Genomic DNA, 14699 nt, shown 5'->3' with positions numbered 1-14699 from the left:
AATAGTGTTATCTTATGGTGTTATTCTGAGATTAAAACTAAAAATTAAAAGGTTTTACACTGCCAGTTCGTCAAAGCCCAATCATTTATGTTTTAAGGTGTACACATAGGTGATAGATAATATCACTGACTAGAAAGTCTTAATTTGTTTCCCTACTAAAATGTCAGAATTCTTACTGTGCAATTTTTTTTATCAGGTAAAATCATTGTCTTTGGATGTTGCATATTGTGGAATATTATTAGGGGTTTTTTACAATCTTTGCATATTAACTCTTTGATTAGTAGAGAAATTTCTATTTTCCATCTTATTTATTTTATTTTCACATGAAAACAAATTAATAATTAGCAAATTATTGTATAAATAAATACCTGATCTATATTTTTATTTCAGAGTGCATCTTTATCCAGCAGTGGTATTACTTATGGCCAGGTAAGTGTGTTTTCCAACATGTTTTTAGCTTCTTCAGGTATTCAAAAGCTAAGCAGTTTTGCTCAAATATACCAAACAAAAATTAAATTTGTGGAAGGGAATAAAGGCAAATTGTCTTCAAACGATTTAGTAATTATCATATCTGGAAATAACTTCATCATATGAATTACATATTTGGTGTTTGTTCCTATATCCCTACTTCTATTTTCCACCAAAAATCAATTATATTTATTCTATAAATGGACACCAGTTACTTTTATTATGCTTTTCCAAAAGTCAGTGCTTTTTTTGATGCCTACAAAGAGCTAAAACTATTTTACAATTTAAAAGTGGTTTTTGCTTATGCAACTGTACTTACTGGTTCATGAAATGCAAAACATCACATTATTTTACACTTCATTTAAATAATTTATTTAAACTTTAAATAATTTATTGTTATGACATATCCCAATTTTTCCAGATTCTATTGCAATGGTAGCTTTTCTAGTTTAGAGGAGATTGTCCTGGAGTTTGGGTTGTCTGGGTTTTTTTATTAAGGTAGAAGAGCTTTTTTTTTTTCTTACTGATAGATTATTTTTACTACAAACAAACTTCCAGTTTGATGTTAGATGAAACATTTGCAGCTTTCATACAGTACTCTATAAAACTAGCAAAATAATTTGGCTTTTAGAAAAAAATAAAACCAGCTGATTTTTTGCACTTGTTCATGTATTAACTGCCAGTACACTCATTTTCTTCAGACTCTTACTTTGATGGTACTTCAGGAGTATCATGTTAGTATAAGGAGAATAGCACTGTTGTTAATTTGCCATACCTAAGCAACAAATGAATTCTGTATTCTTTACAGTCTGTCCCTTCAAGCAGTTCAGATTCCAGTAAGAAGGTAAGCCCGCCTTTTTTCCAAAGGGAAAAGCCTCTTTTTTTCCAAAGGGAAAAATTCTTACAGTTATAACTTGGCATGACTCCTGTTATTTCAGTCAAGGCTTTTAAAGGTTTTAACTCAGATCAATTCATATGATTTGATTTGGTTTGGTTCTTAGAGGTGAGGAGCACTCCTAATGAGGAAACAACACAGCAGAAGATACAATTATTGCATTTGGGTTATTTTTTTTTTTTAAATGAATTCAGTATCAAGCACTTTTTATTTTTTAGCTTAATACTGAATAAAGACAAAATAAATTGATGTTCTAGTTTGAGGTAGAAAGTTGAGGATCAAAAAGGGCACACAGTTCAGGCCAGTAGATATGGTACAAGACATGAAATCTTGCTTCTGCCTCTATGGTTGAGTCATTATGTGGTTTGGGGCAAATCTTATATCTGGTTATACTCTTGGGTAAACTATGTATAAATATGTATCATTCTTTGCTTGGTGATGTGCATTGATTTTTTTAATAAAAATACTATTTTATGAAAGGGGATCTTCCATAGCATTATTATCAGAGTTTGTAAATTTACACATTTTAGTATTCTTCATTTTTCTGACATATTGAAAAGCTTAAATAATCTCTATGGCAAGTTAACAGCTGCCTCTGGTTTCTCCATAGGTAGTGGTCGTTGCCAACAGCAACCCTTTTCCACCTGTGGTAAGCTGTTTTTTGCTACAATACACGTTTTCTCTACAAATAATTTTGACTTAAAAACTTTAAAATATCTAAGTTTTTAATTTTTCAGAAATATTACAGGAGACAATTTTTTAGCAGGCAGGATTTACTCTATGTGTATGGTTATCTTCAGGGAAGGCTTATCATAAGATAGGTACAAGCTTTGTGGTACTGTGATTGCTGTTAATACTTGTAGGGACAATGGATTAACTGCAGACACCAGGTCCCTCCATGTACGCAGTCTCTGTGCTCCTGAATAATTTTGATTTTCTTTTTCTATTGCAATTTTCTTCTGAAAGTTCACTTCCATTCTCATTTTTAAATTATTACATTTCCACTCTGCTTACTTGGAACCAAGACTAAGTTTAGCCTTCAGGTACTTGAAAGTGAGCTTTACAATGTAATATTTTATATTTGTTTAATTTCTAATAGAACATATTGTTCTAACCTGAATAAAGGTTAAGATGCACTTGCTCTCTATCATCCTTTTTATATCATTCCTTCACATTCCACTATTTATCACATCTGAAATATGAGAGCCCGTTTTCCCTTTTTCTGCTGCAATATTCTGTTTGGGCAAGCCCTTGTGCAAAATAATGAAAGATTTTTCTGTTCTTTGCAGCGTCACACCTTCCCTCAGGTAAGAATACTTTTCATTCTGATTCCTGTAAGTACCATTATAGTTCTTATGGGTTCAAACCAATTGTCTCAGGATGGTGTGTGCTATTCTTTTACATTTGTCCCTCATGCCCCAGAATTCAGCAAAAAAATGCCAGGATGAGGAAGAGGGTTTGTATGTGTTGATGTACGTGCAGTGCAGGTGACAGTGAAACAGGTTGGAGGGGTGATGATGTCTCAGCTTCCCTCCCCACATTTGGAAAAGACAAGTTGACTGCTAGTGCAGAAAGGAGATGCACAAAACCTGTACTCTGCTGGTCTCCACAGAAAATGTAAGAGAAGAAAATTACTTAGTAGGGTCAGTCTGCATCCCCAAACCTTCAGAACGGAGAATAAACTAGCTTAATGCTGGGTGTTAAGAACTGATACACAGTACATAACACATACAACCTTTCCCTCTATTCTCACGAACTAAATAATTTAACTTAGTATTTTCTGTTCTAGTGCACTGCATTAAACAAGTCAATTAAATCTGCTGTATTATGTCTCTTTGTTTCTGGATTTATTTTTTTTCAGAGTTTGGGAAGCTCTGCTACAAGGATCATAGTACAGGTAGACATTTTTTTCTCCATTATACTTGAGTTTTAAATGAGGATTTATCTGAGTAAACTAAGTAATAATTCCTCTCTTAGGGAACAAATAAGTGTGGATAACTTAGAATTATCTTAGATGTCCACAAACTACAGTGGTGGAGTTGGGCATTTCTGTGACTATAGCAAAGGGGATTCTTCACTGGTTGCTGAATAAAGACTATTGCAGCTGTTTTCCACACTTAAAAAATTTGAAACCTTCTGTATGCAAATTCCATTGTGCTCTCAAAATTGGCAAAATTTGACTGTCTCGGTCTGCTCAGGAAGAGGGATTTAATTCCAGAAATAAAGCTTGAATGTTACTCTGTATCAAAGCAAGTACAAATTGCAACCTGCACAGTTCTATTTTCATTTAAACAGTCAATTTCTTTAATGGAAACACCCAGTTCAGAATTACATTTTTACATGTAAAATGCCTTTAATGCTTAGGTGAACTGTTGTATCTGTAATGTTGCTCCTTGATAACCAGGCACTTTGAAAGTTGATTGCAATCTAATCTCATTACAAATATGCTTATAAAGTATTATGAATATCATTCAGACATATTTGTTTGCCATTTTAGCATCCATCCCACTCTTAATGACTAGTCAGTCCATTAGATGCTAGTCCATCAGACTACAACAAATTCTCACTTTCATTGAAAGATCAGTCACAAGTTATCCCAGCTGAATTTTGTCTTTCTGAAGCCATTGCTTTCAAAATGCGTAGCATTATTGTCTTCCTTGACTAGTGATGAATGCCGGCAAAGAAAGGAAAAATATTTCCTTGTTATTTTATTTCTGACTTTAAATGCACAGTGTTTTGACTATGTAGGTTAACTGCTTTCAATATGTAAATATAAAAAATATTTTTTCCTCTCATAATCCACATATTTTGTGGAAATCAAAATACATTTTGCAGTGGCTTTTTCTTACATTAAATTGTAACTGTGGATTTTTCAATTTTTGTTTTGGGAAAGCCTTTGCCAAAAGTTTGTTGTGCTTATTAATGAAAAAAATCTGTCATAATACAAATAAAAAAAGAGTTTAAGGCAATTTGTGAGGTACATTTGAAAGGCCGAATTATTTTAACTCACTTCAAATAGCACAATATGACACAAAGATGTATTATACATTTAATTTTCATTAAGAAAATCATATCAAGATATACAAATACTTTTAACACTTTATTTGTGTAGGATTTTTATATACATTTTATAGCACGTGGAGATGGCATGAAGTAAGAAAGGGTGTCATGAACTCTTTGTGGCTTTCAAACTGTCTAGCAGAGAGATGGACAGAGTTGCTTCTTGAAATACCTTAGTGCATAAGAAATTACTCTTAAAAATAAATAACCATTTATTTCTTTCCTAAGCAGAGTGGACAAAAACAGCAAACCAGCAGCAGTACTTATATTCAGGTAAGAAAACTTAAAAAGTGTTATAAATATTCTAGACTTTACTACAACAGGGCCCAGCACAACTTAGAAATAAATTATTTTCTGCATTTAAAAATGGATTTCACAGGTGCAGGTATTTCTATTTCCCTGGCTTTTGCTCATAAAAATACCATCTGATGTTGGTGTTCAAATTATTTTGTTCATGATGCTCACAGATGCATTTCCATGTGTGATAGGCTGACATGAAATGAGTGTATTCCATTCAGAGCACAAAGGTCATGGCTCTGGGAGGAAGTAACTCTAGGTTCATTACCACACCATCAGCCCCATACTGATAGATTCAGAGCCCATGCACATTAGACCTCAAATTCCAAAAGTTGTAAAGGGTAGTTGCTGAGCCATATCAAGAATGACGAAAAATCATAATCATGGAACTATGTGCAATGTCTTCCAGCATTGCTTAAAGCCATGAAGATAAAGCAACTTGTGTGAAAAAAAAAAAAGTGAGGGAATTTTAGAAAATACACAGTGACATCATAAATTATTGCAAACCAAAACTTAAGGATATTGATAGCATGAACTCAACTATGAAGACCCTTTAGGTCTTCCTCCTCTTGAGGGCTGGAGGTAGGAGGGATGCAAAACTGTCAATATTCTCTGTAGCACTACATGCAAACAGAAAACTGTTTCAAAAGGGTAGGTATGACTTTTAGGGATCAGGGCCACAGGGAGGCCACTGCTCAACAAATATTCGATATACACAAGGTTGGCAGTCATGGCTTCTGATGAGAATAGGACAGTCTATTGCAGGGCTGTTAGCACACTGCTCTATTTCCTTTGTATTTTTTGAGATATCCCCATGCAGCTGTATTTCCATAAACACCATCCTCTTTAAAGAAGCCTCCTTGTCAAAGTGGTAATTATCTTCTCTTTATTTAAAGGGTTCCCAAGGCAGCCCGTCCTATGGCCAGGTGAGACTTTGTAGCTGGAATGTGTTAAGCTTTTCTGTCAAAGCCTGTCTTGTAAATGGGCTTCAGGGGATGGGCAGTTTTCTTCCTTTCTTGATGTCTCTGAGAGGTGCTTAATTTTGGTTTGTATCACTGAAATATCATGAAGGAAACTTTAACAGAGTACAGAGGAAATGGACTTTTCTGTTGCTGCTGCACTGAGACAACACAACTTGGTTTACAAATATCTTCTTACCTTCCTTACAGGCCTACAAACCTCAAAGTGGCAGTTCCTATGGTCAGGTAAGCATCAGTCCGTCACCAGTCAGAATTGAGCATTTCAGAAATGAAGCACCATAAAGGCACTTAGCAGTCCTTCAGAATATGAACTTTAAAGGACATTGTCTCTGAAAGTGTCTCTTCTCACTCAACATTTATGCATATGCTACTTGTTGATCTGGAATGCCAGTGTGTGAAATCCTCACACTTGGCATCCTCCTGAGAGCCAGAAGACGCCTGGCTCTGCGTACTGCCCTGCATGGCTTTAGGATGTAGTTGCTTGCTGCTGCTAATGCAGGCTGGATCCCTTACTGAAAGGGAAGTAACCAAATGGTGTCCTTGTCTTAGGGTGGACCAAGTTTCTCAGGCAGCAGCAGCTCCTATGGCCAGGTAAGCAAACTGGTTGTTCTGCAGGAAATTCTTCACTGATCTCTCTGGCATGACTGGCAGACTTTTGAGAGTGATGTTTCTTTTGGCAGTCTGTGTCTCAGATTCTTGGGCTGTGGCTGCTGCTGAGAGTAGGGCAATGTGCTGCACAGATGTCCAGCTGTTAGCATGCTGCTCTGTGTCCTTTGGCACAGAGCATTTCCATATGCATCATGCTCTTTAAAGAAGCCTCCTTGTCAAGGTGTTAATTATCTCTTCTTTATTTAAAGGGTTCCCAAGGCAGCCAGTCTTATGGCCAGGTGAGACTTTGCTGCTGAAATGTGCTGAGCTTTTCTGTAGGAGCCTGTCCTGTAAATGGGCTTTGGGGTGTGGGCTTTTTTCCCCCCTTCTGAGAGGTCCTTGACTTGGTTTTTTACCACTGAAATAGCATGAGGGAAAAAATAGCATAGTACAGAGGACCTTTAATGGAAGTGGGCTTTTCTTTCTGGTATTCTGTGATTCTGTTGCTGCTGTGCTGGGACTACACTTACACAGCTCTTTTTACAAATGAATTTGTGCCTTTCTTACAGGGCTACCAGCCTCAAGGTGGCAGTTCCTATGGACAGGTAATTGTCAGTCAGAACAGAACATTTGGGAATGTGAAGTGCCATTGCCCTGAAAAGTTACCAGATTTTAAAAAGTTCTGTTTTCAACTCATATGGAATTCTTAACCAATGTATCTCTGAATCCATTTAAAATATTTTGTTGGGAATGTGATCATTGTGATTTTCATGGATAGATACAGGAATCCTAGATTTCTTCTGCTATCTTACCTTTACCATGGGTTTGGAACTTTATAAATTTGTGGTAGAAATAGTCTTTTTGAGGATGTTCCCATTCCAGTTGAAGTCACAAATTTATAGTCAGTTCTTGCTGCCTGTTTTGCTCTCAGCAGAGAAGTTTTGTTGAGAAACTGAAGAATATGGGGTCAGGTTTTCAGCTGAATGAAGGGTTGGTCTTGGAGCCTGCAGCAAATGAATGTCTACCTCCCTTCACATTTTTTATGTAAATTAAAGCAGCCCTAAAATAGCTATTAATTTTGTCATAATCTCTATGTCAGATGACAAAGATAGGCAGGATACTTCAAATACTTTTTGGTAATCCCTGTTTTCATAACTCTCCCAGGCAGCTGGGCACAGGTCTGCATGTACATGAAACAACTGCTCTGTTTTGAGATTATATTGAAAGCAAATTGCAACAGCAAGTTGCAACCACAATACCTTTATATTACTGATAATATTTTTAAAAGTGTGGTCATCCATGGCAAATTTATTCCATCTGCTACTTTGAATTGCATTGGTTTGTTTTCATTTTATGAACCTACATTTTTTCTAAGATTATTTTCTAAGTTTTAAAAATTATTTTTCACCCTGATTTTCTTTCAGAGGCAGGAACTTTGCAACTGGGGCCAAGGAAAAATATGAATATATGAAATCAATATTCATCTAGTATGCAACATTAGCCATGTCAGCCCATTGGCTGAAAAACAGAAGGAAAAATAAATATAATCAGAAAATGTTGTGTCCCTTTCTGGAAAACTCTCATAAGATTAGAATAATGTCTGAGACAGATGTCACTCTGCTCTATGATTGTCACTCAGTAAACACACTGTGATCAACTATTTCCCCAGAATAAGAAACATCAAAATAACTCCAGTTAAGCAGTAGTCTTATTCTGTTTTCTTACCCCAAAAATAGACATTAGAGAGGCATCTGCTTCACATATACAATAACTATGAATCAATCATTAATTTCATACAGGCCTACAAACCTCAAAGTGGCAGTTCCTATGGTCAGGTAAGCATCAGTCCGTCACCAGTCAGAATTGAGCATTTCAGAAATGAAGCACCATAAAGGCACTTAGCAGTCCTTCAGAATATGAACTTTAAAGGACATTGTCTCTGAAAGTGTCTCTTCTCACTCAACATTTATGCATATGCTACTTGTTGATCTGGAGTGCCAGTGTGTGAAATCCTCACACTTGGCATCCTCCTGAGAGCCAGAAGACGCCTGGCTCTGCGTACTGCCCTGCATGGCTTTAGGATGTAGTTGCTTGCTGCTGCTAATGCAGGCTGGATCCCTTACTGAAAGGGAAGTAACCAAATGGTGTCCTTGTCTTAGGGTGGACCAAGTTTCTCAGGCAGCAGCAGCTCCTATGGCCAGGTAAGCAAACTGGTTGTTCTGCAGGAAATTCTTCACTGATCTCTCTGGCATGACTGGCAGACTTTTGAGAGTGATGTTTCTTTTGGCAGTCTGTGTCTCAGATTCTTGGGCTGTGGCTGCTGCTGAGAGTAGGGCAATGTGCTGCACAGATGTCCAGCTGTTAGCATGCTGCTCTGTGTCCTTTGGCACAGGAAGAACCTTTCAGGGAATTCTGCATGCATCTGTATTTCCATATGCATCATGCTCTTTAAAGAAGCCTCCTTGTCAAGGTGTTAATTATCTCTTCTTTATTTAAAGGGTTCCCAAGGCAGCCAGTCTTATGGCCAGGTGAGACTTTGCTGCTGAAATGTGCTGAGCTTTTCTGTAGGAGCCTGTCCTGTAAATGGGCTTTGGGGTGTGGGCTTTTTTCCCCCCTTCTGAGAGGTCCTTGACTTGGTTTTTTACCACTGAAATAGCATGAGGGAAAAAATAGCATAGTACAGAGGACCTTTAATGGAAGTGGGCTTTTCTTTCTGGTATTCTGTGATTCTGTTGCTGCTGTGCTGGGACTACACTTACACAGCTCTTTTTACAAATGAATTTGTGCCTTTCTTACAGGGCTACCAGCCTCAAGGTGGCAGTTCCTATGGACAGGTAATTGTCAGTCAGAACAGAACATTTGGGAATGTGAAGTGCCATTGCCCTGAAAAGTTACCAGATTTTAAAAAGTTCTGTTTTCAACTCATATGGAATTCTTAACCAATGTATCTCTGAATCCATTTAAAATATTTTGTTGGGAATGTGATCATTGTGATTTTCATGGATAGATACAGGAATCCTAGATTTCTTCTGCTATCTTACCTTTACCATGGGTTTGGAACTTTATAAATTTGTGGTAGAAATAGTCTTTTTGAGGATGTTCCCATTCCAGTTGAAGTCACAAATTTATAGTCAGTTCTTGCTGCCTGTTTTGCTCTCAGCAGAGAAGTTTTGTTGAGAAACTGAAGAATATGGGGTCAGGTTTTCAGCTGAATGAAGGGTTGGTCTTGGAGCCTGCAGCAAATGAATGTCTACCTCCCTTCACATTTTTTATGTAAATTAAAGCAGCCCTAAAATAGCTATTAATTTTGTCATAATCTCTATGTCAGATGACAAAGATAGGCAGGATACTTCAAATACTTTTTGGTAATCCCTGTTTTCATAACTCTCCCAGGCAGCTGGGCACAGGTCTGCATGTACATGAAACAACTGCTCTGTTTTGAGATTATATTGAAAGCAAATTGCAACAGCAAGTTGCAACCACAATACCTTTATATTACTGATAATATTTTTAAAAGTGTGGTCATCCATGGCAAATTTATTCCATCTGCTACTTTGAATTGCATTGGTTTGTTTTCATTTTATGAACCTACATTTTTTCTAAGATTATTTTCTAAGTTTTAAAAATTATTTTTCACCCTGATTTTCTTTCAGAGGCAGGAACTTTGCAACTGGGGCCAAGGAAAAATATGAATATATGAAATCAATATTCATCTAGTATGCAACATTAGCCATGTCAGCCCATTGGCTGAAAAACAGAAGGAAAAATAAATATAATCAGAAAATGTTGTGTCCCTTTCTGGAAAACTCTCATAAGATTAGAATAATGTCTGAGACAGATGTCACTCTGCTCTATGATTGTCACTCAGTAAACACACTGTGATCAACTATTTCCCCAGAATAAGAAATATCAAAATAACTCCAGTTAAGCAGTAGTCTTATTCTGTTTTCTTACCCCAAAAATAGACATTAGAGAGGCATCTGCTTCACATATACAATAACTATGAATCAATCATTAATTTCATACAGGCCTACAAACCTCAAAGTGGCAGTTCCTATGGTCAGGTAAGCATCAGTCCGTCACCAGTCAGAATTGAGCATTTCAGAAATGAAGCACCGTAAAGGCACTTAGCAGTCCTTCAGAATATGAACTTTAAAGGACATTGTCTCTGAAAGTGTCTCTTCTCACTCAACATTTATGCATATGCTACTTGTTGATCTGGAATGCCAGTGTGTGAAATCCTCACACTTGGCATCCTCCTGAGAGCCAGAAGACGCCTGGCTCTGCGTACTGCCCTGCATGGCTTTAGGATGTAGTTGCTTGCTGCTGCTAATGCAGGCTGGATCCCTTACTGAAAGGGAAGTAACCAAATGGTGTCCTTGTCTTAGGGTGGACCAAGTTTCTCAGGCAGCAGCAGCAGCTCCTATGGCCAGGTAAGCAAACTGGTTGTTCTGCAGGAAATTCTTCACTGATCTCTCTGGCATGACTGGCAGACTTTTGAGAGTGATGTTTCTTTTGGCAGTCTGTGCTTCAGATTCTTGGGCTGTGGCTGCTGCTGAGAGTAGGGCAATGTGCTGCACAGATGTCCAGCTGTTAGCATGCTGCTCTGTGTCCTTTGGCACAGGAAGAACCTTTCAGGGAATTCTGCATGCATCTGTATTTCCATATGCATCATGCTCTTTAAAGAAGCCTCCTTGTCAAGGTGTTAATTATCTCTTCTTTATTTAAAGAGTTCCCAAGGCAGCCAGTCCTATAGCCAGGTGAGACTTTGCTGCTGAAATGTGCTGAGCTTTTCTGTAGGAGCCTGTCCTGTAAATGGGCTTTGGGGTGTGGGCTTTTTTCCCCCCTTCTGAGAGGTCCTTGACTTGTTTTTTTACCACTGAAATAGCATGAGGGAAAAAATAGCATAGTACAGAGGACCTTTAATGGAAGTGGGCTTTTCTTTCTGGTATTCTGTGATTCTGTTGCTGCTGTGCTGGGACTACACTTACACAGCTCTTTTTACAAATGAATTTGTGCCTTTCTTACAGGGCTACCAGCCTCAAGGTGGCAGTTCCTATGGACAGGTAATTGTCAGTCATTTATAGAACATGTATGTGATGTTCCCATATACATATTGAGAATTCTGTGGTTTGTTACTTGAAATAATATAGTAAGTAACTCTTTAGAATTAATTCCCATAATTTTTTTTTCACATGGCTCTGGCAACAATAGTCTCACTGGAGCATCATTTTCCCCTGTAGAAAGGAGTACATGCAGGTGTCAGCTTTCTGATGCACTTTAGTATTCAACATACTCAGCACTTTACCAGATAATGCACAGTAGGATATAGTTGGGTTTGAAGAAGTCTGACAGCTAAAGCCATTGAAAATTCATATGTGTGTTTAAAATACAAGGAGAATAGGAATATTTGGATCATGAGCTATTCTTTTTTTTTCCTAGCAGAGTGGATCTGTTTCTTACGGTGGCAGCAGTGGTTGTGGACAAGTAAGATGTTTTCTCCAAACTGTTTAAAAACCAGACTGAGCTTTCTTTACAATAGTAACATGTTTTTATAATGTTTCTTAGTTTGAAATCTATTGTTTTCATTGTTATGTGAACTTATCTAGCACAGAGGTCAAGAAATGCTGATATTGTTTGCCATTGTAACCAATATGAAGTGGCTCCTCCCATTTAGAGTTACACATGGAAAACAAACAGCTCATCTGTCTCCTCAATAAGAATATAAAACCTTTGCACAGGAATTTTTGGATGTTACTCCATTTATTTTCTCTAGAAAATGATAGGACTGGAGAGTGGCCCAAATGGAATAAGAATTAGATTAGTAGTTTTCATCCTGGTTTAATTTCAACTTGTATGTCTAAAATGGTGTAAAGACAATGTCTTCGATGATGAGATCCTAGGTGAAAGCAGCATAAATGAGGCCAATAGTAAACCTACCTTTGAATAAATATATTGACCAAAGCAACCAGAATGAAAGATAAGTATAAAACCAGGCATTTTTAGAAGTATTAGGATTGATGTAAGTTCTGCATGAATGGAAATGCATCTGAAAGCATCACAAGGAGCAGTACAACAAGGACACGGTTACCAGTAATGAAACTGATAAACACTGAAGAATGGGTGATTTCCACTATGTGGTGTCACAGGTTGACTTATCAAAAGAATTGCTGTAATCATGGGAGGGTGAAAAACAGGAAAGAACTCTCTCTGTGTACTGCTCTTCATCCTGTTCTCACAAAATATACCCAGGCAAATGAATGGCTCTGAACAGAAGCCTTGCCTAAAATCCATGGTGCTGAATCTTGCCTGAGATTGATGGTCACATTTAGATAGATGGTCACCCAGCTGTAACAGTTACTTCCAAAAAACCCCACCAGCAGTTCATCTTCACCAATCAAGAGGAACTAGGATGATGCAGAGGGACATCAATTATCAACCTACCTCTTTCCATGTGGCTCACAAGTATTTCTTTGATCATCTATGTGCAAGTGTCTTGATGCTTGTATGGGGGTATGAGAGTGACAGAGGGTAAAGCCACCCACTTAAAGGGTTAAGTAAAATTAAACTCACCCTCTGTTAAGTTATATGTTGAGTTTTGTTACACCGATTCTCACTTAGGAAAATTTAAGGAAGCTAATTACTTTGCAAGAAAAATGGCATTTACCTTGATGTTTGGTTGTTTTTTGACAGGGTGTCTCCTATGATAGCAATCCCTGCCACCAGGTAAATGGTCTTTCTCCTCTTATTTTAGGGTGCATTAGAAATTAGTTTTGCCACTAAACCAATTAGTTCCAAATTCAGATTCATATTGCACAAATCCATGTAAACTTACACATTTTGAGGTTAGAATTCACTATCTTCCTATTCACAGGAGTGTCACGGGGGCTTTGAAGTCTTTTTTGCCACTTTTTCCTAGCATTACATTTTGAAATGTCTAATTCTATAGAACATTAAGGCCAGATTCTGGAAAGAAGAAGTTTGCTGCAGAGTTGTTTCACTGGCATGAATTAAATCAAGGCTGGAGCTCACCAGCTTCTCTCTTCCTGTCAAAATCCAGAAAATATTTTAGAACCACCACTCAAGGTCCCCAAAACAAACTGAGTTTGTGCAGTAAACTATAGCCACCTGTGTATTTGTTACAAGTGGAGCTGTACAAACCACTATCCTAAAAGATGTCAGCTAGGTTTAAAGAAGTCATCTGTGATGTTAAAAATTAAGCAGAAAATGGCAACAGATTAGTTCCTTTTTATTCATGATACTTTTTTTGATTATTACTGAGTTTTCACAAGAAACAGTAAAATTGGACAGATTAATTGCTTCAACAAATGCTGTGTTTTAGCATTGTTATATATATACTATATATAAAAATATATTCTATATTTATATATAGAATATAAATATTTACTATATGTATAAGTATGAAAACAATATAGTTGTTACAATATATTATTATAATGTGGTACAGCATATACAATGCACTGTATGTAATATATTATTGTAACTTGACAGAATTAGATATTAAATAGGTAGATATTATTTTATAATAGCTTTTAATTTCTTAAGAGGACTTAGTTCTTTTTAAGACTAAAGAAAATGCTTAAATTTTGTTCTAAAATCTTCTAGAACATTGAAAGATAATACTTTTCATTTAATTTTTCATTCACTGTTCTGAATGAAGCCTCAGTCCCATTTTAGAGAATGGCAAATATCCCACCTACTTCAATAGTTCATTATTTCACTATTCTATTTATGCAAATTTGACACTAAAACTTCTACAAATGTATTTTCTGATTTCACTACAAGGAGTTACATTCCTCTATAAAGAGGGCACACTGAAACATACTAAGTGTTTTATTTAAAACCTTTTCCTCAAGGCCACTGTATCTCAAAGGTCACTGCTTTGTGTAATAATGCTACCAGGGGAATTTGTATTAATTCATTCCATTTGTATAAATTAGGTTTTCTATGGGAGAAAAAAAATGATACATTCTCTAGAGAGTGTTCAGAATGGAACTCATCTGTGCACTAGACGTTAAAGTTAGATGTTTGACTTTTTTGATTTATCTCTCATCTACTATTTACCATTGCACTACTGGCAATCTGTGCTCATTACATTAGAAATTATATCCATATTGTATATCTGCCTCTGCTTCTTACTCTTCCTAAGCAAGTATCATAGCTTTCAAAAATATTCCATGGCCAAACAATGAGTTCTAAGGCATTTTTGTCTGATTTACAGGGTGGATCACAGAGTGGTCAGGTGGGTACATCTTTATTATCCATTGGTAAAAACTTTTAAAGCAAATCTAATCCACACTACAATTTTCTTGCTCATGGGGATATAGACTCTTGCAGAGTCTCTCAGTGTCCAGTCTGTATGTCATTCTCTGCAAACATACTTTTTATCA

At 36.8% G+C, this 14699-nt stretch overlaps 1 protein-coding gene across 20 annotated transcripts in view; it reads left to right on the top strand.

The window, feature by feature from the left end:
* The window catches only part of LOC106628086 (uncharacterized), a 51095-nt gene that overhangs the window by 10124 nt on the left and 26272 nt on the right, over positions 1 to 14699 (top strand). For 9 of the 20 annotated variants that reach the window (XM_088060125.1, XM_088060112.1, XM_088060124.1 and 6 more), the window contains exons 11-32: positions 391 to 429; positions 1277 to 1312; positions 1974 to 2012; positions 2653 to 2670; positions 3225 to 3260; positions 4652 to 4696; positions 5617 to 5646; positions 5890 to 5925; positions 6250 to 6291; positions 6558 to 6587; positions 6858 to 6893; positions 8088 to 8123; positions 8448 to 8489; positions 8787 to 8816; positions 9087 to 9122; positions 10317 to 10352; positions 10677 to 10721; positions 11019 to 11048; positions 11319 to 11354; positions 11731 to 11775; positions 12982 to 13014; positions 14531 to 14551. In XM_088060125.1, coding sequence (XP_087916251.1) covers positions 391 to 429; positions 1277 to 1312; positions 1974 to 2012; positions 2653 to 2670; positions 3225 to 3260; positions 4652 to 4696; positions 5617 to 5646; positions 5890 to 5925; positions 6250 to 6291; positions 6558 to 6587; positions 6858 to 6893; positions 8088 to 8123; positions 8448 to 8489; positions 8787 to 8816; positions 9087 to 9122; positions 10317 to 10352; positions 10677 to 10721; positions 11019 to 11048; positions 11319 to 11354; positions 11731 to 11775; positions 12982 to 13014; positions 14531 to 14551 — 777 coding nt within the window. The remainder of the gene's footprint in view (positions 1 to 390; positions 430 to 1276; positions 1313 to 1973; positions 2013 to 2652; positions 2671 to 3224; positions 3261 to 4651; positions 4697 to 5616; positions 5647 to 5889; positions 5926 to 6249; positions 6292 to 6557; positions 6588 to 6857; positions 6894 to 8087; positions 8124 to 8447; positions 8490 to 8786; positions 8817 to 9086; positions 9123 to 10316; positions 10353 to 10676; positions 10722 to 11018; positions 11049 to 11318; positions 11355 to 11730; positions 11776 to 12981; positions 13015 to 14530; positions 14552 to 14699) is intronic. The other 11 variants (XM_088060110.1, XM_088060111.1, XM_088060116.1 and 8 more) reach the window with 11 other exon arrangements.

The sequence above is a fragment of the Pseudopodoces humilis genome, chromosome 10, assembly GCF_049639895.1.
Source record: "Pseudopodoces humilis isolate 2021_Gansu_Grassland_sample_001 chromosome 10, ASM4963989v1, whole genome shotgun sequence".
NCBI lineage: Eukaryota > Metazoa > Chordata > Aves > Passeriformes > Paridae > Pseudopodoces > Pseudopodoces humilis.
The sequence above is the reverse complement of the archived record's forward strand: the minus strand, read 5'-3'. Positions and strand labels throughout refer to the sequence as shown.